General features: G+C 51.6%; 8 protein-coding genes across 8 annotated transcripts; 4 read left to right on the plus strand and 4 right to left on the minus strand.

The window, feature by feature from the left end:
- Positions 1 to 188: 188 nt before the first annotated feature.
- On the minus strand, positions 189 to 1,733 carry COCMIDRAFT_38113 (uncharacterized protein; the record flags this gene model as incomplete). The annotated part of the gene is made up of 1 exon (XM_007691292.1): positions 189 to 1,733. One exon carries the CDS (start codon positions 1,731 to 1,733, stop codon positions 189 to 191), a length of 1,545 nt encoding a protein of 514 aa, XP_007689482.1.
- A 1,981-nt stretch (positions 1,734 to 3,714) lies between these two features.
- On the minus strand, positions 3,715 to 5,715 carry COCMIDRAFT_38114 (uncharacterized protein; the record flags this gene model as incomplete). Its single annotated transcript, XM_007691293.1, has 3 exons — positions 3,715 to 4,478; positions 4,983 to 5,545; positions 5,579 to 5,715. 3 exons carry the CDS (start codon positions 5,713 to 5,715, stop codon positions 3,715 to 3,717), a joined length of 1,464 nt encoding a protein of 487 aa, XP_007689483.1.
- Positions 5,716 to 6,055: 340 nt separating this feature from the next.
- COCMIDRAFT_99410 (uncharacterized protein) lies at positions 6,056 to 6,804 on the plus strand (the record flags this gene model as incomplete). Its single annotated transcript, XM_007691303.1, has 2 exons — positions 6,056 to 6,476; positions 6,536 to 6,804. 2 exons carry the CDS (start codon positions 6,056 to 6,058, stop codon positions 6,802 to 6,804), a joined length of 690 nt encoding a protein of 229 aa, XP_007689493.1.
- Positions 6,805 to 8,259: 1,455 nt separating this feature from the next.
- On the plus strand, positions 8,260 to 10,329 carry COCMIDRAFT_99353 (uncharacterized protein; the record flags this gene model as incomplete). The annotated part of the gene is made up of 2 exons (XM_007691304.1): positions 8,260 to 10,134; positions 10,183 to 10,329. 2 exons carry the CDS (start codon positions 8,260 to 8,262, stop codon positions 10,327 to 10,329), a joined length of 2,022 nt encoding a protein of 673 aa, XP_007689494.1.
- A 3,288-nt stretch (positions 10,330 to 13,617) lies between these two features.
- On the minus strand, positions 13,618 to 14,121 carry COCMIDRAFT_38117 (uncharacterized protein; the record flags this gene model as incomplete). Its single annotated transcript, XM_007691294.1, has 1 exon — positions 13,618 to 14,121. One exon carries the CDS (start codon positions 14,119 to 14,121, stop codon positions 13,618 to 13,620), a length of 504 nt encoding a protein of 167 aa, XP_007689484.1.
- Positions 14,122 to 15,294: 1,173 nt separating this feature from the next.
- Positions 15,295 to 15,621, plus strand: COCMIDRAFT_6628 (uncharacterized protein; the record flags this gene model as incomplete). The annotated part of the gene is made up of 1 exon (XM_007691277.1): positions 15,295 to 15,621. One exon carries the CDS (start codon positions 15,295 to 15,297, stop codon positions 15,619 to 15,621), a length of 327 nt encoding a protein of 108 aa, XP_007689467.1.
- A 232-nt stretch (positions 15,622 to 15,853) lies between these two features.
- Positions 15,854 to 16,636, plus strand: COCMIDRAFT_38118 (uncharacterized protein; the record flags this gene model as incomplete). The annotated part of the gene is made up of 3 exons (XM_007691295.1): positions 15,854 to 15,976; positions 16,029 to 16,259; positions 16,310 to 16,636. 3 exons carry the CDS (start codon positions 15,854 to 15,856, stop codon positions 16,634 to 16,636), a joined length of 681 nt encoding a protein of 226 aa, XP_007689485.1.
- A 3,362-nt stretch (positions 16,637 to 19,998) lies between these two features.
- COCMIDRAFT_27603 (uncharacterized protein) lies at positions 19,999 to 20,496 on the minus strand (the record flags this gene model as incomplete). The annotated part of the gene is made up of 1 exon (XM_007691284.1): positions 19,999 to 20,496. The coding sequence occupies one exon, from the start codon at positions 20,494 to 20,496 to the stop codon at positions 19,999 to 20,001; it is 498 nt and encodes a 165-aa protein (XP_007689474.1).
- Positions 20,497 to 21,482: the final 986 nt, after the last annotated feature.

Consider the following 21,482-nt stretch of genomic DNA (forward strand, 5'->3'; position numbering starts at 1 on the left):
CAAGTAACTACGCTACACTAATAATTCTCTAAACGCGCTTTCTCGTCTAACTAGCATCGCGGACAACACTAAACAGTCCTGTGCTATAATCACACATACACACACACCTAATTCTCTTCTTCATCAACTCGCCTCTCGATGTACCCCACATACCAAGTACACAGAAAAGAAAAACGGGGATCAAACGCTTAGAAAGCGACGGCCTTCATGCCGCGCTTAGCAGGCATGTTGGCGAGATTGGCGCGGCGGAGACGTGGAGAAGTGAGGAAGCCGACTGGAAGCTTGATGGTTGCCTCGCCGGCTGCTTCTTGTTGCTGTTCTTGTGCGGCGGGCGCTTCGGCGGGCGCTTCGGCGGGCGCTTCAGCAGGTGCCTCAGCAGGGGCTGAGGCTTCGGCTCCGCCCTGGTTGTCTGGCGCAGCGTCCTCAGCGGGCTTCTCGGCTTCAGCAGCCTGGTCGGCTTCCTCTTGCTTCTTCTGTTCCTCTGCAGCCTTGTCGGCCTCTTCCTTGGCCTTCTTCTCTTCCTCGGCCTTCTTCTTCTCCTCTTCAGCTGCCTTCTTCTGCTCCTCTTCGGCCTTCTTCTTCTCTTCCTCGGCAGCACCGGTTTCAGCAGGTGCCGCAGGGGTGCTCGTGGCCGAGGAAGCAGTCATGTTGGCAGCACCAGTGGCCTGTGCAGCCTGGTCCATAATCAGAGAGAAGCTTTCGGTGACCTCAGCCGCAGGGGGAGCAGATGATGTAGACGGTGCAGCCTCACTACCGTTCATGCCACCGATGGCTGGGGGCATCTCAGCAGCGGGAGGTGGAGACGGCATCTCAGCAGGAACATGAGGCATCTTTGCAGGAGGAGTCATCTCAGCGGCAGGAGGTGGAGGAGGTGCCATTGTATGAGCAGGAGGAGGTGGTGGCATCACATGGGCGGGAGGTGGTGGTGGCATCTCTGCAGCAGCGGGGGCAGATGGAGCTGGCATCTCATGAGCCGGGGGCGGAGGAGGCATTTCCGCTGCAGGAGGTGGTGGGGGAGCCATTGTGTGAGCTGGAGGTGGAGGAGGTGCCATTGTGTGTGCTGGGGGAGGGGGTGGCATCTCAGCGGGAGGGGGTGGTGGTGGTGGCATCTCGGCGGCAGGAGGAGGGGGCATAACATGTGTAGGGGCCGGAGCAGGAGTCTCGTGAGGCATAGCGGCAGGTGGTGGTGGTGGTGGAGGAGTGGCAGCTGGAGCCTCTGTCTTCATGGCCATGGAGATGCTGGCCAGTTCCCGCGAGACGTGCATAGCTTCCATGGCATCAGCCGATGCCTTGTGGGCAGCGTCCTTTGCTTTTTCAGATGCAACATGCATAGATTCCATGGCTGCTGCAGCTTCCTGGTGTGCCTTTTCCTTTGCTTCGGCTTCTGCTTGGTGCATAGCCTCCATCTGCTTAGCGGCCTCTTGGTGGGCCTTCTCCTTTGCCTCTGCCTCTGCCTGATGCATGGCCTCCATCTGCTTAGCAGCCTCTTGATGAGCTTTTTCTTTAGCCTCCGCTTCGGCCACGTGCATTGCTTCCATAGCATCCGCAGCAGCTTTACCAGGATCAATTCCTGCTGCTGGTGCTGGCGCAGCCTCGGCAGGCATTTGCGTGCGCGCGACGACGCGAGTAGGCTTGAGGTTTGCGTCCGGGAGCAGTTGTACGTTTCTTGGGAGAGGACCGGCGACAACGGCCGCAGCCGAAAGGAGAGTGAGTAGTGGATAAATGGTCTTCATTATGAATGGTAGGTTTCTTTTCTTGCTTTCCTGAAAGGACTGGATGCGGATCACCGAGTGTCTGTGTATTACAATGGTAAAATGAAGGAATGAAGAGCACAGCTCAACAATAATTAAAATACGAGTGCTCGGCACTGTTGAAAAGAAGGTAAGGGACTTGAAAACGGCTTTGATGAAAGAGATGACAAAACCTATGAGGCGCTGGGCCTTTCGCGTTATATGTACTTTGAGCTATTGCTAAGAAATAAGGCCGAATCGGAACATCCATCTAGGAGCAAAAACATTACGTGGAGCCGGTGTAAACTTGCAAGTGTTTGATCTCGGTCTCCTGGCCGCATTCTCTGCATAGCCATGATGCCTTGAGGCAGCAGGGCGACCAGACAGGGCAACCAAAAGGTAATCTCCCCACTCTTCTCCAACATGTACAGCTGCCACTTTGCCGTCTAGCCGCAACTGGTGGTACTTGGCAGGAACGTGCTAAGGTAAAACCCATGTCCTCAGTGAGGCACTGAGCAAAGAGGTCCAATCAGAGGCGTTAGATACCAGCAACCAGACCAAGAGCGCAACTTTGGCGGTGGCAGCCTTGGCCTAACAGGAACTGTCGGAGAATACGTAGCAAGTCCAGATGCAGGAATATTGCAGTGTTGAGGCTCTTTCGGTCGATGCCATAAGGCCTATGCACGTTAGGGATGTGAGGCGAATAAGGTTTCAACATTCCGGAACGAGCAACGGCCCGCATGTCCTGACAGCTTCGAACCCCAGGCCCAAGCCACCGTCCCTGCCAGAGGCTAATGTTGATGTCACTGATTCTAGCTCTTGGGGATTCCTGAGGGTCCCCAGGTCCCTGTTCCTGTTTGCAAAATCTGTTGTAGCAAAGTGCCTGGTTTCAGCACACGCCACGGCGCCGGTTGCGACCTCATCCAAAGCCAGACAGTGGGATACAAGCGAATGGGGATTTATCTTTCTTGGTAGTCGGCATGTGTTGCCGGAGGAGTTGATGCGATGGAGGAAGCAAAGCCCAGGTTGTCGCGATGCTGGCGCGATGCGATGATAGCAAGCTGTAACTGCCTATACCACAGAGCGAAGAGAAGCAGATCCGACAGTCACGCTCAGTTTTTATATGGAAGAGTAAGTCGGCTTCCTAAAGTGATATACAGAACCATCGCCTGAGGCAGAACGGCACGTTGAAGGTGTCGCGCAATAGTCTCCGCACGCGATGGCGATCGAGGATCCTCAGTTCGAGTGCACGGGCCTTGTTCAGCCGTTGGACTAAGTATACTACCAATCACCGTATATTCGACCTCGGAATTCATATTCACAACAAGGGCAGCACAAAATCTCTCCTGAAGCCGCTCGTTTGACCCTTGGAAATCACGGCAAACCATAAAGTTTTATTTCTTCGGGAACAACCCATGATCATGCGCGGCGGTATGTCCAGCTTCCATGCTCGCGACCTGCCCTGTCCTTTGTCAAACAATGTCGGAAATCTCGGTATGAGGCGTCAAACGCATCCAATGCACCTAAAAAGAAGGTTTGCGCCCGTCTGAGCGGGGAACCATCTTCATGCCTTCGAAGAGTTTTACCGTGCCAATGCTAGCAAGACCGTTGTTAAATGGCTCTAGCTTAGCATGCAATCTTCCACAACTCGACCCAACTGGTCTCTGAAGGATACCGAACATATCCTGCATTTATGGAACTTACAATTCTCGATGGAGGACTCTTATTTCTTTTGTCTATCGCGGATGTTGGAGCCGGCAATGCTCTTGCGGAGCCACAATAGTTTGGCAAACGTATTCGCAAGGCATGAAATCCTGCAGCTCTGATTCTCGAGAGGTCTCGCTATATGCCAGCCTTGAGCATATCAGAAGTGGAGCTGTTTGCTGGACGTCTTTAGACGAGAAAGCACCCATAGTCCAACACTTAGTGCTGCCCCCAATACGGGGCAGAGGTTTCGGTTTAGAAGGGTAGTGCGGTGGATATTTCAAACAAACTCAAAGGTTTGCTGACTGTCGTTCGTCAAGTGCCCGTCTCTGAACAACTCACCATCCATCATTTCAAAGATGAATCCACCGCCGATGACTTGATAATGGCTGCCTGATGGCCGTATGATAGTCGGGTAGGGACATCCTGCGACAATACAAACATCGTCCCCTACCGAGACACCACGGGTGGCAAAGCCTATATAGCCCTTCTCCGTAACTATCAAGATTTTTCTGTCGGCCCAATCTCTGGTCCTTCGCCTCATAGTTTCAAGGTTGACGCATTCTGAAGGAATTTTCCACTCTATATCTGCTTGGAAAGCGTCGGGATATGATTCAGACCCCCAAAAAGGCGCCATACGTTGTTGTGGAGTTATTGAAAGGAAAGCGCTATGGTCTTTAGCGTCCTTGTATGGTTCAACCAGGTGATCAAGGGCTCCAGTAACTGCCGCAAATCGCAAGCTCATCGAGATTTCGTCTGGAACGAATTCAAAAACGGCCATGACATTGTTTTGATCGACAAAAGCAGGAAACCGCCCATATAACATGGGTTTTTCCTTCCCATAGTCCAGTATCCAGTGCAAAAATGTACGGATGTCATACATTGAAACTCGGTATTGGAAGTCATCGACGGAGCGATATCCGAGGATATTACAGCAAAGTGCCTGGAGAAACGTAGTGCCCGTTGGATAAGACATGGTGATGTTGGACACAACGAAATCAAGTAAAGCGCCTGTTGCCTGATTGGGAGTAGAGAATTGGACGACTGACTAAACGGTATCTACTACACACCCAGAGATCCGTAGTAAGTGAGTAAAAGTTGTGGGGAAGATTCTTGCTTTCCATCCTCCATGGACATGCACTCCAATCCAATCTTCATTGGTATATTCGGTCCAATCTGTGCGAAAATTTGGCGTCCAGGACGGCAAATTCGGGACGCAGGGATCGAAATTACTGTCCGGGTCTTGTCGAAGGACAAGATATCCGCTTTGTTCGGCAATGTTCTTAACTAATTCTGCGAACAATTGAGCTACTGGCTTAGTATAGTCGACAGTGACAGGCATAGGACCTTCACAAAAACCCAAGATGCCGTAGGTTTTGTCCCGGGGATCTGTAGCATCACATGGCATCAGGGTTGATACTACATCAATGACGTTCCCCAGATTGGCTAACCGTAGTTCAAGCGCGGGAGGTAAGGTAAGTTTCCACAAAGCCGTGAGGGTCTCATCGGTAATGTCTTTCCACTGAATGCTTTAGCATCGAATGCAACTGATGATATCTCCAAGAACTATCATCATATTGAATGATATAGACACCGAGCCGGAAAGCATTGATACTTTGGATGGAAGAAAGAGTTCTTGGTGAATCCAAGTCCTATACCAGTATGATCGAGAAAACACCAACCTCATATCTAGAACGCCGGATACGCCCAATGCCGATTTACCGTCCCGAAGATTTTGGGCAATATAATCCCGGAGGCCAAAGTACATGTTGTCGCACTGGCCCTTACCGAATTTGGTAGTGAAGTGATCAATGTCCTTGACACGATTGGTAAAATCACCCACAAACCCGCGGATGAAGGAAAATACCCGTTCAGCGCTACCATCGTCATCTTCACCCAGCCATGCGTAAGTCAACATGGTCTTGGAATACAATTTGCTCATCATGGCCACCTGGACATTTCTTTCGTCAAGATCTTGCTGGTTGATGCATACTGCGTCGACCCAGAGGGTGACCTCTGAGTCGGACGGACGGATGCGCCGCAATGCGGCTTCGAGATTGGGGGTAACCTGGACTCTGACACCATTAACGATAATGGGTTTGGTAATGTCCCTTTAGCCCCACTAGTAGGACAGGGCGTTGTACAGTGGTTCTTCTGCAAGACTGGCAGTGAAGAGCTGGCACGAGATGATACTTTCCGGGATGTTGGTGGGGTGTATGCGAAGAAGTCGAAATTCTTCTCGGGTTGGGTCAAGCGGTTGGTAAAGTGAGGTGCTTGCCATCTGGGTAGTTTATGGTGTGGAGAGGCAGTTGCAGTTTTCATGTCTCCGTAGGAATGGGATGTTCTGATCTTAAATAGTCAGCGCTGCCAGGGCTTGTTGAGCAGCTTTCAGTTGTCTCGTATGTCAGGCAGGGTGGCTGTGTAATATGCCCACTCGCTGGAACAGTGTGGCGGTGCACCTGGGAGATGTTTACACCGCTACCAAACATCACCACGACATCTGCTATCAAGGACTGCACCAGTCAAGCATTCGAGGTCCGTTCATATTGCCCATAATCGCAGCCAAGCGTCACGTTTAACGGAACGGCTATTCCTTTCATAACTCTGCCCTGCAGTTCAAAATGACCATCCACATCTACCCCGCGACTCGTACTGTTGCCCCACGTCTCGCTAGTATTCATGTATCAGCCTTCTCTTCCAACCGGCTCATGCGCGCGATATATCCTACACCGGCAATTTGGGCGGCATTTGAACGCGCCGTAGAAGAAAAGCTAATTGCTGATATGCTTGATGAGAGGACAAGTGTGGTGGTTGCACAATCCACAGATATGGCAAAGGGTAGCGGAGGAGAAATAGCAGGATTTGCAGTGTGGTGCCACGCTTGTCCGGAAGATGAAGAGGAAAGAAGCAGCGGCATGAAAAAGACGTATGCAGCACCGCGTTGGAATCTACCAGAGGGAACAGATTGGGACATTTTAAACGCATGGAGAGCTGCTGCTGCGAAAGTTGCAGACAGTACTATTGGAGATTGCCGACATTACGGTGAGTATAGATATTGCATTTCGTTTCCAAATGACTCTTGGTAATGTCGACCTCGACAGAACTATCCTGGATCGCGGTATCACCGAGCCATGGCCGCCAAGGCGTAGGCAGAATGCTACTTGACTGGGGCCTCAACACATGCAACACGCAAGGGGTGCCTGCGTACTTGGAAAGCACCGTAGAGGCGGCCGAGACATTCTATGCAAAAGCTGGATTTAGGGAAAAAGGGAGAATTCAATTGGTAGTCAAGGGCGAGTTGTACGAGGAAGTTGCTTGTGTATATGAACCCAGTAGTATGCAAGACGAGGATGACACGAGGCTGAGATGAAGAGCCGTTTAAGGATATCCAACTACCAAACACACCCAGTCTGCCTACGCGATAATGACGGATACAGCAACCCAGGAATCAAGAGTGGATCGATAAGTACCCGGTGCCCACACATGGTCAGTCATTCAGAAGATCTGCGTAGGCTATGATCTCTTGATGGGGTTCTCGCTAAAGATGCGATCTGCTAGGGATCGGTTTCGAATGCTGGGACGCGCCATGAGGTGCGTCATGGGCATGCTGGCGGAGCAACCTTCCCTGCTGGGACGCAGGGGCTCCGCTGCCATTGGCATCTCGTTTGTTGGTTCAGTCAGGTACTATTTCCGGATAACTGAAAAGATCTTCGGTAACATGTGTGATTCGCCTCGGGAATGGATGGAACGGGCTTAGGACATTGTGTAATATTTCGTCATGTTGAGGTGATTGCTGAGACGAAGGTTTTGTCCGCACTCTACATGCTAATTTTACCTAGGCACATGGAGTACAAGTAATGCACCGTATGCTAGGTGTAATACGGCAGTACAAGTACACACACATGACGCATGCCACTTCAATTCGCCCAGCCAAGGAGCTGCGATATCTGTGCAAGGCAAGGTGCATGCGCGTGACCGTTACGGCGAGTGCATTTGCAAGAAGAAGCGGTCTACGAGACTCGTTCCTGTATAGCAGATGTACCGGATACAGACACGGTACTGCTGTACTGTATACATAGTACAAGTAGTACATACCCCTTGGAGGCACGTCTGCGTCGCAGAGAGGCCGTAGTCAGGGACTGTGTGGATCCGGCGATGCTTCTAGAGCGTGCTCTAATTTGCTGCTGACACGGTGGCAGCGCAGCCAAGGAGGGATCGAGCAGCGAGGGAGGCTTTGGACCAGTGCCGGCCGTCGCAGGCCCCACGGGGACTCGCGTCGTCGAGTCGGGGGTGAGGGCGAGTGTGCCGGCGGGTGGTGGTGAGATGGATTTTTTTCACACAGCATGTCGGGTGTCGCTGACTTTAGCCCGTCTGCTGGTGGCGGCGGCCAATCAGCGAATCCATGACACACGGATTTCCGCTTTTAGCCGGGCCCCGTTGCATCACCCGTGACCGACGCCGCCGCCTTTGGCTTCGAGATTGCTCGCATACTTCTCCTTTCGGCGCTTCCCAACCATCACTACCCTCTCTTGATCCATTCTTCGGATCCACCGCCAGGTCGCGCCCGCGACGCACTGGTCGTTTGGCTTCGCATCGACGGCCGCAAACGCAGTTGGGCCCATGAGGTAACGCCGACGACAACTCCTCACTGCCCAAGCCCTGAGCACCCAGCACCCAGCACCCAGCACCCAGCACCCAGCACCATGCCGATATACTTATGCTTGACCCCCCCCTCAAACCACATCTGCCCTCATTCCTTTGGTCCACACAAAAGCACTCTCTCTTCGTTGCCATCTCCCCTTCTGGGCGCCCCATCCCCCCCGCAATGGAGCCCACTTCGTCCCATTCGTCTGATCGCACAAACGTCGATGCTCACGAGCTCGACCGCCTTGCCCCCACCTACCCAACACCCTCAGTACAGCCTGAGCAGGCGACGGGCAGGACACGAGTGCGCTTCAACAGCTCCGCCAATGTTGAAGTCCCCATTTCTCCCCAGCTCTCTCCCAGCAATGAGCCTGTTCAAGGGCCCGATTCGGGACAAAACACCGTGGACCAGCACACTGCCGATGCCGAAGAGCTGCTCAATGCCCACAATGCCCGTCTTGCATATGCTGAAACTACACGTGCTGAGAGCTCCGAAGGCCATACTTCTAGTGACACCGACTCGGATGGCGGCTATGCCGTGACAGGCAACAATAATGGAGGCATCTTCTACCAGATCCTCCAGACATACAAGAATCCCATACCTGCCTTTCCCGACGCCGCCTCCGAACACAGCAATACCACCCCTCCCCATCCGGCCTCTTCTTCGGGCGCCAACACGCCAAAACGAAAATGGTACAATGCAAACAAACCCATCCAGTCAACCGACACACTAGCTACTCTGATTGGTGCCTCGACCAAGTTGGCCAACCCCAAAGATGAAAAGAAAGATCCTCCCCTGCGACCGCGCCAGCATAAGCGGACGGGCAGTGGTGGCATTGTTGCAAAAGTCTGGAAAGCCAAAGAAGACCAGGACGCCAAGATCAAGATTCATGTGGCCAACATCCTTAAGCGACAGCAGTACATCATTCGCATGTGTCGTGCTCTTATGCTTTTTGGCGCACCCACTCATCGCCTCGAGGAATATCTTGCCATGACAGCAAAGGTTCTCGAGATCAACAGCCAGTTTCTCTACATTCCGGGTTGTATGATCATTTCCTTCGACGACAACCTTACCCATACCGCCGAAGTCAAGATTGTCCGCACTGCCCAGGGCGTCAACCTGGCTAAGCTCAAAGATACCCACGAAATCTACAAGGAGGTCCTGCATGATGTCATCAGTCTCGACGAAGCTCTTACCCGCCTCGACACCGTCATCAACGCAAAAGACAGGCATCCTGTCTGGTTGACTGTCATCATGTATGGCCTGGCCAGCGCGGCCGTTTCCGTCTTCTTCTCAGCACGCTTCATTGACATGCCTATTATCCTCGCCCTTGGTATGGTTCTGGGTGTGCTCCAACTGGTCATCGCTCCACTTTCCAAGACGTACAGCACTGTTTTCGAAATCACGGCTACCATTCTCATGAGTTTCCTTGCTCGTGCTTTTGGCAGCATCAACAATGGAAATCTCTTCTGTTTCTCAGCCATTGCACAGAGCGCCATCGCCTTGATCCTTCCCGGGTGGCTGGTCCTGAGCTCTGCCCTCGAACTCCAGTCCCGCGCCATTGTGCCTGGCTCCATCCGACTCGTATTTGCCATCATCTACTCTCTCTTTCTAGGATATGGTATAACTGTCGGCACGGCCATCTACGGTGCTATCGATAGCAATGCCACCAACGCGACCCAATGCCAGGAACCCCTGCACCCATACTGGAGCTTCCTCTTCGTTCCTCTGTATGTCTTCTTCACGACTTTCACTGTACAAGCAAAGTACAAGCAAATGCCTGCCATGATCATCATTGCATTTGCTGGCTACTTGGTCAACTTCTACGCTAGCAAGAAATTCTCGTCTTCTGCTCCAATCGCATACACATTTGGTGCCTTCACAGTCGGTGTTTTGGCCAATCTCTACAGTCGCCTGCGCCACGGAGTTGCCGCTGCTGTCCTCCTACCCGCCGTCTATGTACAGGTCCCTGGATCTCTTGCATCGAGCGGGAGCATCAACTCTGCTCTGAAAACTGCATCTGCCTTGATCAAAGGCGCAGCAGGAGGGGCTGATGTAAGACACTCTGTATTACCTCAAATGGTCACTTCTAACGCAAATTAGTCGAGTCCCGATAGTTTGAACGCCATTGTCTTCAACGTCGCAGCTTCCATGATTCAGATTGCCATTGGCATTACTGTCGGCTTGTTCATGGCGGCCCTCCTCATCTACCCCATGGGCAAACGACGGAGTGGTCTCTGGACTCTGTAGAGTATACCTTTTGATTTCATTTTCTTGTTCTGCATAGCGATACGGCGTCTCGGAAAACTAAAAGCGAAGGCGTTTGGAGGAGTTTGCATGCTAATCACGAGTAGTTGTCAACACTACCACGTTCAATCTGGTCGGTGCCTCATGGCAATGCGTGGTGTCGAGGTGAAGTGTGAAGGTAAGCCCCATTGCAGCTACGGTCGATTCCAGCGCAACCTCCGAGCAACCTTCGACCGCCATGCGACAATCATGCCCTACCCCGGTAGCCGTTGCAACATACCATATCCGTTCAACCACCCCTGCAGCCTTTGCGACATCCTCCGCCCGGTCACCTGGCAACCCCTGCCTAAACCATCCACCCGGCCATTCCCGCAGCCCTTTGCCATGTACCCACCCGGATAATCCCATAACCTTGGATTCCCTGCCCTTCTGGAAAGCCCCGTGGAGCTCCCCTTTTGGAACCCTGGACTCTTTTGAGATTGCCCTCGCGATTTGGCTTCCTTCCTTGGCCTATCTTTAAGCTGCTTTCCCTTTGCGCCAACTTACTTTAGGGCATGCGATTACCGATTGCGACATACGCCGTACCCTCCGGTCCCTCTTCCATACGGACTTCCAAGCAGTATCTAATCCCTGCACTTTTGCGTCTTCGTGTTCTGCCCATGATGCTTTGTTCATGTTTGCAAAGCTTATGGCAGTGCGGGGGTGATATCTACGTGTTTACTGTGATGACTGTTATGATTTCATGCCTGTGACGATGTGAAGTGCTAAACTCGGTAAAGTGGGCATGGTGGAAGGTTGGAGGAGGATATTATGGGGATTGATAGGGTATAGTAGTAGATAGAGGATGAAAATGTTATGATTGAGCTTAAGACGTGGTCTTGATAAACATAGATGCTCTTGATGGTGCATTTCCAAGTTGACCCAAGGGCTCATCTCGAGTAGTGTATATATTGATGTGGGATTTGATAAATGGATTGTTGAAGTATGGCTTAGCAGTCACATTTGCTTCAAGTGGACACAAGTGTTTTAATGTGTCTGTTGTTTGTTCATTCGTTACATTCTCACATTCGATATGTGCTTCGATAGCCGGTGGTGGAGACATGAAAGACGAGAGAGAGAGAGAGAGAGAGAGAGAGAGAGAGAGTAAGGGGTTGAGTAGGAGGGATGAGGAGAAGATGCACGGTCAAAGTCCAACCGTAGCACTCTACTCTAACCACATGAACAAATGCTGATCAAGCCTCCCTCAAGTAACTGCCCAATCCACGCAGTGACGTCGCCATATCTCTCGCTGCGCCCAGTTCTACACACGCAAGCATCCAAGTAAGCAACAAGCGTACCCAAGCTTTCCTCGCCTCAAGATACTCTTCCAACCTCACGTCAGCGCACCAAGTCAAGGAGGAAGAAGAAGAAGCAAAAGTTGAGGCTCAAAAATCCACATACACACACCCATGCATGTCCCTGCATCCTGACGTCAAAGGCTTTTCACGCACATACACACACACACGCACACCCGCAGTCTCCCTCGCCCAACAATGAGACAAAAAGGCAAAGGGAAAATGGTTGCGTCTAGAAGGATGCATGGAAGGGAACGCACCGATCACCCACCAGCCATTGCTGCAGTTGGAATATGTATGTGTGTAATAAGACCCTTGCTGGCTGCAGCTTGGGTCGACTTGGTCTTTGTGGCTTCTGGAGAAGAGAGAGGGAGGGGAGGGGTTTGATTGGGTGGTTTGGCCGGGTACTGCTTACGCGAGAGAGGAAGAAGTATGTGGTTTGGTCTTGCATTGTGTCGCTGACATGGGTTGTTGGTGTGCTACAAGTGCAAGCCACAGGTGAAGACTCGGTTGCGGGTCGGTTCCGAGCGGTGGGAGGGGGGTCTTGTCTGGGGGATGAAGGCGTGCACGGGCGGTTTAGCATACATACGTACGTAGTTTTGTGTAAGATGGTACAATGACGGTAGTGAGGTATTTTCCAACAAGGCATGTCCTAGGGAGTTTGTGAGGTTACGGGCAGACGCGGAATCCGCAGGCAAGCATTTCCAGGCGTCCCGTTGACGCGTACGGTGGTCGGGCATCATCGGCAAATATGTACGTTTGAGTGACTTTCCGGTGCGGTTTTGTTTTAGGAGGGGAGAAAAGAGGGCAGCTGGCGGGAAAGGACAAGTGACGGACGGATCGCTGCTAGAGGCAGAAATAACGAAAGCGGGATGCGAGTGCGAAGCTTACCAAGAAGCGAGAAGAAACAAGTGTTGGGAAGGCTTCAAGCGAAAGGAATGAGGGACATCGTAGGGAAGACTACGATCCACAATAGGATATTCGCTGGTGTATACACAAGGCGTAATCTGCCAATACAGATGCATAGAGTATCCAACCATGACGGATGTCCGATGGTGGCTGGCTTTTTCTCCCCCATCCTCAACGACGAGTTCCCCGCGTGTCAAGATGCCACGGAAAAGCTTGGCATGCACATGGTGCGAGCTTGTGTCTGTCGTACGATGAATCTGGAGCATGGAGTATCGGAAGCAAGCAGCCAGCGTCAGTCAGTAAAAGCAACAATGTCCCAGTGCTTTTGTAGGGCTGGATTGGCGTCCGCCGGACTGGCCTGGCACTGGACCCTGAGATGCGCCAGCCCCAAGACGCTATGACGATTGGGGACTGTGCTAAGATATTTATATAAGGCGAAATGGATAGGCTGGGGGTGAAATGAGGAAAATAAATGCAGTTCGACTCGTGGTCGTTAGGCGTTCTCACCAGACAAGCGTCAGGTGCTGGGAATCCTTCAGTGCTTGTTATTGAGACGGCTGTGTTGATGAATGCAGAAGACTTGCATTAACAATTCACGGGCTGGGACTAGTGGGTGTCGATAGTTCCCGGAGCGGGTACATGACAACGCGGAAGAGCAGCAACAAACCCCATGAGTCGCTTAAATTTGGTGGTACAAAAGGGTTGCTTGGGGAGTTGCTGCTGTTGCTGACAGTTTAGCCGGCTGGGTAGGCTTGGTGCTTTACGGTGCAGCAGGAGAGTTGTGTCAGCAGCGGGGCAGGCCATGTCGAGTGGTTTCGTCTTGCAGGACCGATTATGTACGCAGGGTAGGAGATATGTTGGAGCGGGCTTGCTTGCAGGTCGCACGGGCCACGAATCATTGGATGGAAGAAATGCAAATCAGATAAGATAGCCATATGCATATTGTGTTCAGAGCAGCTGCTGTAGGCATATGTGTAGAGGAGAGGTACTGCAGCGGCCGATGATCTTTACGGCATGCGGCTAGCTGGCAGTGCATATGCGTATGTGGTCAACGGGATTGGCAGCGGATGGGCTTTCCAAGCGAGGGGAATGGCCGGGGCCAGAGTCCAGACGGCTCGATGGAGGATTTTACGTCACCGGAGCCATCTTGTTTGCCCAAAGCAAAATTACTCTTTTCAGCCAGTAGTCTAGCGTACTTGGTGGTAGCAGAAGGCCGTAGGTAGGGCTGTGGCCTACTCGACCACCACGTGGATTGGTGCAAATATATGTGCAAGTCATACGACACGGCACACATGAGAGCGACTTTTGTGGCCAGAGTAGGCGGTGCATCAGTGTAGAGTGAGAGTGTAGTGTATACAAGTGTTAGCGGCCAGCACCGGTCAACGGGGGCAAACGGGGGTAACGGGTTGCTTTTGGGGGAGCAGAATGATGGAGAATGAGTCGATAGCGCCGCGGAGGTGGCGTGGGGAGGGTACAATAGTCGCACGGTGGGAGCAGACAGGTAGCGGTCGCTTACAGCGATGTTACATGGAAGAGGCTGCTGATAAGTCATGGCTACGGCGCTTACGTGGACTGGTAGAGTCGAGGGTAACACGTGCCAGTGCCAGTCACGTCTGCCCGCCAATCCCCAGCCTCGACAGGCCATCTCTGACCGATGGAGCGTGGCAGATGCTAGCAGCCATCAACCACACGCGATAATGCGTGCTTTTCACAAAGACACTGCCGGCCGAATATCTGCGGCATTGTCCCCTTGACATGGTGAGTGGCAGCAAGACACAACGGCCTGCCTTGGTCTGGTCTGGTCTGGTCTGGTCTGGTCTGGTCTGGTCTGGTCTGGTCTGATTTGGTCTGATCTGGTCGCAAGCAAGCAAGCAAGCAAGCAGTAGCACTCAGTCGCCGATACTAGTCGCATCGCAGCATGGTGCTCGTCCGTCGGCAAGATGATGCAGGGCTGTCTGTTATCGCAGAGTCGCCGCTTGGAGCGGCTTGAGGCCGGCTATTGTGTGCACCACGCAGGCGCCCTTTCGGCTCCGTGAGCTCGCCGTCGTCGTGTTGAAGCGAGGCCGAAGGGCGGTGACAGAATTGGAGAGCGGCTGCATCTGTGGCTGGCTGTGGCTAGCGCGAACGACACGTGACCCCGACCGAACTTCGGCCTACTGTTGCTGTTGCTGTTGCTGTCACTGTATACTGTACGCATACGCATACGCCTACGCCTACGCCTACGCCTACGCCTACGCCTACGCCTGCCCTCCCCCTCACCCACCAGCAACACATGCAGACGAGCTGAAGGCCACCCCCGGGCTCCGTACGTCACTGCAGCGATAGCGACACCGGGCCCTCCTGTCGTTGGCTAGTGTACCATCAACCCTCAAGAGACGGTCCCGGACACCACCCACGGGTCTGCATGTGAACAGCCCATCCCACTTGTGTGGGTGTACACTACACTACTACCTGCCTACCAGTGCTACCACCTGCTAACCACTCCCTACATCCACACTGCCCCTCGCCACCGCTCCCTCGCCCTCACCCTCGCCCTTGCCCTCCTTCAGCCTTACCGCGCATGGTCAGCGGCCGTCTTCTCCCAAAGACACGCCCAGGCACCTTTGGGATGCTGCCAAAGGCGGGCACAAATGACGGGCGTGCGTGCTGCACATGTGCGGGTTAGCTCAGCAGCAGGCCTGCCAATCTTTTATCAAACACTCAAACCAGCATAGCGCACGCCTCCATGCACGCCCCTGGCCCGCGGCAATCGGTGGTCCAACCTGGCGAGCCATTCCTCGACGAGAATAACAACATCTTGGGATGCCCGCTGCACGCCTGGTCTGTGCCCCCGGACGCGTGGGCCGAAAGTATTGCGACAGTCCCACGCAAAGGCAAGCGTCAGGCTCGCCTTATGCACGTATTTTCGCTCAGCGCCACATGTCTAGGCTCCGCTGTGGCCGTTGGAAGCCGACATGGTGGCATGCCCATGGGCATGGATATGGACATGGACATGGGTATCGACTTCCCCAAATCCCTGTCCAAGCCTTCGGCCACCATCTCTACCGACTAGTACGTCGACGCACTCGATGCCCGTCGTGCGCTTCCTGTATAAGATCTCAGCTTGCCCACCGTTGTGTAAGCCTTCTTCACCACATAAGCAAACTTGCCTAGACAGACATCACCATCGCACGCCATACTTACCCGCACTCACAGCCTTGCCATACGTACTACCAGACCTACTAATCACCCCACCACCACCATTCTTCTCGTCACTGCTTACAGCACACCCAACTACCACTGCAATGGACTCCCATTCTTTTGACTACTGGATGGCCCAGAGCAACTACGTTGTTCCCCCGCATCAGACCACCGTATTCGACATGCCCCCAGAGTTGTCCAAAGTCCCCAGTCTCAGCGGATCGCCCGTAAGTAGTTGATCATGCTAGTGCCGTCTTCCTCAAAACTCATATCCAAAAGGTTTCTTCCACATATGACCAATTTCCCGCCCAAATACAGCATGCATACTATCCTCAGATTGTCGACGAGCCCGTGCAGTTTGGATCATATCCAATGCCCATGACTCCATCGGATTTTGGATCCGACCACGACAGCCCATACTGCAGTCCCCGACCATTGCAACATGTTGAGCCAACCTTTGGAGCCGTGCACACCCCCGCCCCAGCTGAGCGAACACACACAACCTCTGGCGTAAGTCTGATTTTAAAAAAATACTTTGCATCCGATCTAACAAATACTAGCGCCGACGAGCTCAAAATCGTGCTGCCCAGCGCGCTTTCCGTGAGCGAAAAGAAAAGCATGCACGCGATCTTGAAAACCAACTTTCCATTCTCAACGAAAAGTACAGCAAGCTCGAAGTTTCCCACTCTGAACTCAACGCTGCGTACGAGAAGCTCCGGAAAACCATTGAGCTGCTCACGCAGGATGACGATGCCGAGGGCGAAGATGAGGACGGCACTTCCACACGTCGATGCAGCACAAACTCAGACACTCTACGAAAACTACTCGAAATCCTGCACGGCGAGTTCAAGAGTACGACACCGGTCAAGACTGAAGCTGTTTCCTGATCAGCCAGCAATGTCTTTTTCTTCCACCATCGCTTGTTGCATCACTTCAATTCTTGTATACCCCTTCTTCTCGCCACGCTTCCACGACGATTGTTCTTTTGCAGCGCTTTTGCTTTGGGGTTTGTGATTTGGCCAGGTTACATACAATGACTCTGGCGCTCGCTCGCTCACGACGAACAAAAACCACAGTCTTTGTTTTGTTGGGAAGCGTAAATACCTTTTTTAGACCACAGGGAATTCCTTGACGCAGCTACGGCCGAAATAGTTATTTTGTTTGATAGGAAACCATAATGCCATAGAATCAACTTTTTTTTTCCACACTACATACACACATATCTCGCGTTAGCCCAACTAGGACTACTACTACTGTACCTCTTGCGTGCTACCTACCCACCTTCTCCCACGGACCCGTGACCCTTGCACCCGGATTAGCCCTAAAAAAAATCCCAAATAACCGCATTCCGCTTGTCTCGACTCCACCGCGCGCACCGGCCGCCGGCGCCCCCATAAGTCGCTTCCTGCGCTAGAGCAAGCCACGGGCTCGTATCCCGATATAGCAGGCCGAACAGTCAGCAAAAGCCGGTATGCAAGTCAAGTTAACAGTTGACTAGTTTTCAATCCAGTCTCATCATCAGCCTCTTGTCTCTTTTTTGTTTTTTTTTTCTCTATTCCATTTTACATCCGTCACTGCGAGGGTCCCATGCGGACATTTCCGCCAATCCAAAGGCTAGGTTGAGAACGAGTAAGTTTGGGCTAAGTCGCCTACTTTGGAGGCTACTGGAAATTATCATGTAGTAGCAGTAGTAGTGATACTAGTAGTATACATGGCATTTCTCGTTTTTATTTTTTTTTACTTTCTACCCGCCCTGACTTGGTGGCCTCAGTCTCCTGACTACGTGCTAGCGAGCTAGCTAGCTAGCTTGCCTCTGTGCTAAAAGGGAAAAACAAGGTCTCACATGTTACATGTACGTGTATCTTAATTTGTATCTCGCTTCTTCTTTTTAAGATCTGAGACATGAATTGGCGGGATGGCCGAGTGAGCATCGCTTGACGCTTGCTTACTTACCTACGTACTTACTTACTACTTTTTTTTGTTCCTTCTTTCGCTTTTTGTTGCTTCAAAGGGATGAAATGCAGGAGCTGAATTTGGGGCAAGAGAGGACTAAGTTTGGACTAGTGTACATGACGATTTTCTTACCACCCGACTTTCTTTCGCCCTTTTTTTTTCTTGCTGACCCCACAGATTGTTGTTGGACTGAGCGTGTGGTGGAGTACATACTTACAAAAACTGGTCAAGCGAGGTGGGGGGGGGCAGCAAGGACATTACACGTAGGTGATTGTGGCCCGGGAGCTGGAGTTATTTTGGTATTCCGTGGGTGGGGTTCTGGGCTGCAGGCAAGCGAATGGGTATTGCCGTGTATGGGTAATGGTCATTTTTTTTCTCTTCTCTTCCTCTTTGAGAAAAAAAAGAGAAGGATGTCAGTCAGAGATCGGGGAATGAAAAAGACTCGATGCAGTTTTAGAGCGAGAGTAGTACGGACGAAACGCAAGGCCAGACAAGAATTTCGAGGCTGAAGGGAAAGTAAAAGTTGGTAGGTTGATGCTGCATGCGCGGGACAGGTACCCGAACCCGACTTTCTTCCATTTACCCAGCTCACGTGTTGCGCCTCTTTCACCGTCGAGCTAAAAACACATGTCTTGCACCCAACACCACAAAATAATTTTAGACATGCAGACCGCTTTCTTAAATCGCCAACTGCACTATCATCATCATCGTACACAAATAGCCCATGCCAAATGTCGGATGCCCCAAAAAAATCCTCTGGGGGCCAAAACACACCACATACTTACACATGTCTACTCCACATTAACTACCTCTCTTTTCTCCTCTCGCTAAACATCCCCCACTAACGTACTAGCCCACCTGCAATACCCGCATCCCGCGTACACTTGCCATTCTACACGGCTGAAGGCAGTGTCTCCAGCTCCATCAAACAAGTGCCATATGCGCAACAAAAAAGCCAGTGCAATCGGCACAACCTCCCTCATCCGTCCTAGCTTCCACCTCCCCCCGGCCTCCCCGTAGCCTGCGTAACTATCCATCGTCTGTCTCTTTCTTTCTTTGATTTTTTTAAAAAAAAAAAAGGGTTTTTTTTTCTTGGGCCAAATTACGTAGATGGGGTAAGTAGTTGGTAGTACTAAAATAAGGCGCGTCAACGTCGGGATTCCCGTACTAGTAATCGACTCTACTAGTCTGGTTTCTTGAGCCGCCACAGTAGTAGGTGCGGCGGTGGTATGATAGTGGCGTAGTAGACCAAGTGGCGCAAAGAAATGCCCAGGAACGAGTGATGTACGGTACTACATGTCACGTGAGGAAGTGGCGTGGTCGATGACAAAACTAAGAGAAGAGAAGTTTGGGACCGAAGGGGTATGTAGTTGCGGGATGGAATGAGGGCTAGAGGGGGTGGCTGTACCGTGGTATGGTATGGACCCTGAGATGGGTGTAGGATGTTACATGGCTTTGTAACGGTTGCGGCTCTTTCTGATGGTTTTGGTCTTGGGGTTCTTGGAGTGGTCTGAGGAGAGGGTTTAGTAGTATACGAAGAGGAAGTCGTATGATAGTCGTACGTTGTTGACGGCGATAGATGGGGATACGATTTGTTGAGGTTTTTGGTTTAGGAAGGTATGAAGAAGTGGTGTGGGATGGGGAATAGGAGTGTGCTAGCGATACGGGGTGGACAAGAGTTGGGTTGTTTTGGTCACGCGAGTAGTGAGTTTAGTTGGGAGATGAATCAAGCGGTATAGTAGTAGCACGATATTGCTTGTGCTTGCAGATACGAGTGGTTGCAAGCTACGGTATCATGGAATATCAAGGAGTGATCCGAGATCCGAAATTTTACGGTAATTTAGCAAAGGGATATGACAGAAAAGAGTCGGTTGCGCATTCGCATTGAACATGAGGTTGAGATTTTATTTTCTCAAGCATGCACATGTTTTGTATCTGTTCGATCTGATGTTGTCGAAAAAAGAAAGAAAACGGATTTGTATGAATCGGCGAAACGTCATTGGTATATATTTTCTTTATATGAACCCTATTTGCTTTTTTAGTTAAGAAGCTGAGGAATTTCGTTAATTAGCCAAGTATAGGTTTACTAAGTATTTGCTGTTTGCAAAATCGAGACACCGTTCAGAGGTTCCCCGCAAAAGTATGTCCGCAAGGGGCACTCATCGGTCTCGCATTATCCATTATGTATGACTTTTGAATTAAGTTTTATTCTAAATGTACGTCGCTTCTGAAAAGAAAAACACGTTACAAGCGAAATCATTACGTATTCATCCAACTCATCCATCCCATCATCACATCAACACTCCACCGTCGCGGCAAAAGCCCCAGTCCCCTGCCCCTGGGGCGCCCCGACAAAATCCCCCTCACTCAACACGCGATCAAACATCAAGCAAGCTGTAGCCAGATACCCACCCTCAGTCCCATAATAACCCGGGGGCACAACCACATTCTCAGCCCAAAACGCAGTTTTGCACTCGATGTGGTCGCCGTAGCCGTAACATTGTTGTAGGCACTGCTGGGCCATTTGGGTTTTGTTTGAGGAGAAGGAGGGATAGTATGCGCTGTAGAGGGAGGCGTCGGCGGTGCCGGGGGCGGGGAGGAAGGACTGGTTGTTGTTGTTGTTGTTGTTGCTGCTGCTGCTGCTGCTGGGCGGAGCGAGTGGTGTGACGGTGCAGGTGGAGGGGATGGGTACGATCGCCGGGCCGCCTGCTCGTGGGGTGAGGTTGGATGTTGGGAGGGTGGAGGCGAGAGAGCAGAATGCTGCTGTCGCTGCTGCTGTGAAGATGGTGCGCATGGTGAGTGTTGTGATGACGAGTTCGCGGAACGACGCGGCAGGGCTGTGACGATAGGAAAGCAGCGGGAGTTTATTTTTTATCGATTTCCTGAGGTGGTGATGGTTATAACTCGTACTCGACGCAGGTCTATATGCATATTTATTGACTGTGGCTGTGATGTCAATGTAGATCCGACCAAACCAGCCTCGCGCTTTCAGGGTTCAGCCGCAACGTCGTGTGGGTGCATGCCAGCATTTAGCCTGGTAGAGATCGGCAACGGAACCCCTCCTATGATGTGACTGCATCCTACAACGTCTGTAAGCTTTACTCGTACTTGTGCTCAATGAGGGTGATGCAATAGTCTACTTGATTTGATCGGCAGTGTTGCTCAAGTCCCGAATGATGTCAAGCGCATTCGCGACGTTGCAACATGCTTGCATTTGTCTAGGTTATGCAATAACTCGCTTGGGTATCCTAGGCGGGGAGACACGTTTTATTCTATTTGTGGCGTATGATGTCTCAGTTCGGACCGTGTCCGCTGTATTGTTTTGAGAGATAGTGTCGTGAGTGAGGGGTTAGAATAATTGTTGAGGAATCATGTGATAGTACTAGAGCTGAGATACAGAGCGGATTTTGCAGTCACTAATCAGGGTATGGTATCCCATCCGATAGAAATGCGCAAAATTGCTCTATCTTGACTTTTGCTATGATTTTTGGATTGGCAAAAAAATGATCTCGTATACCGTACTATTCTCAGGGTAACTGTAGAGAGCTTTTTTCACTTCGGTATCTATAACACGTTACAAAACGAGCGGCGCATAAAAAATTGAATTCTTTGGCGAAGTGATGTGATGGAGTCGCTAGACCATGTTGGGAGAAATGATGTGAAGTGTTGATGGACAGCAATGATTACGAGAAGTCGGGTTATGCTGAAGGGAAGAAGGTAGTCGAGTGGATGCAAAGCATACTGGGGGAGTTCAGATTTATTATAGTCAGAGAGGTTATA

The sequence above is a fragment of the Bipolaris oryzae genome (assembly GCF_000523455.1).
Source record: "Bipolaris oryzae ATCC 44560 unplaced genomic scaffold scaffold_96, whole genome shotgun sequence".
NCBI classification, from domain to species: domain Eukaryota; kingdom Fungi; phylum Ascomycota; class Dothideomycetes; order Pleosporales; family Pleosporaceae; genus Bipolaris; species Bipolaris oryzae.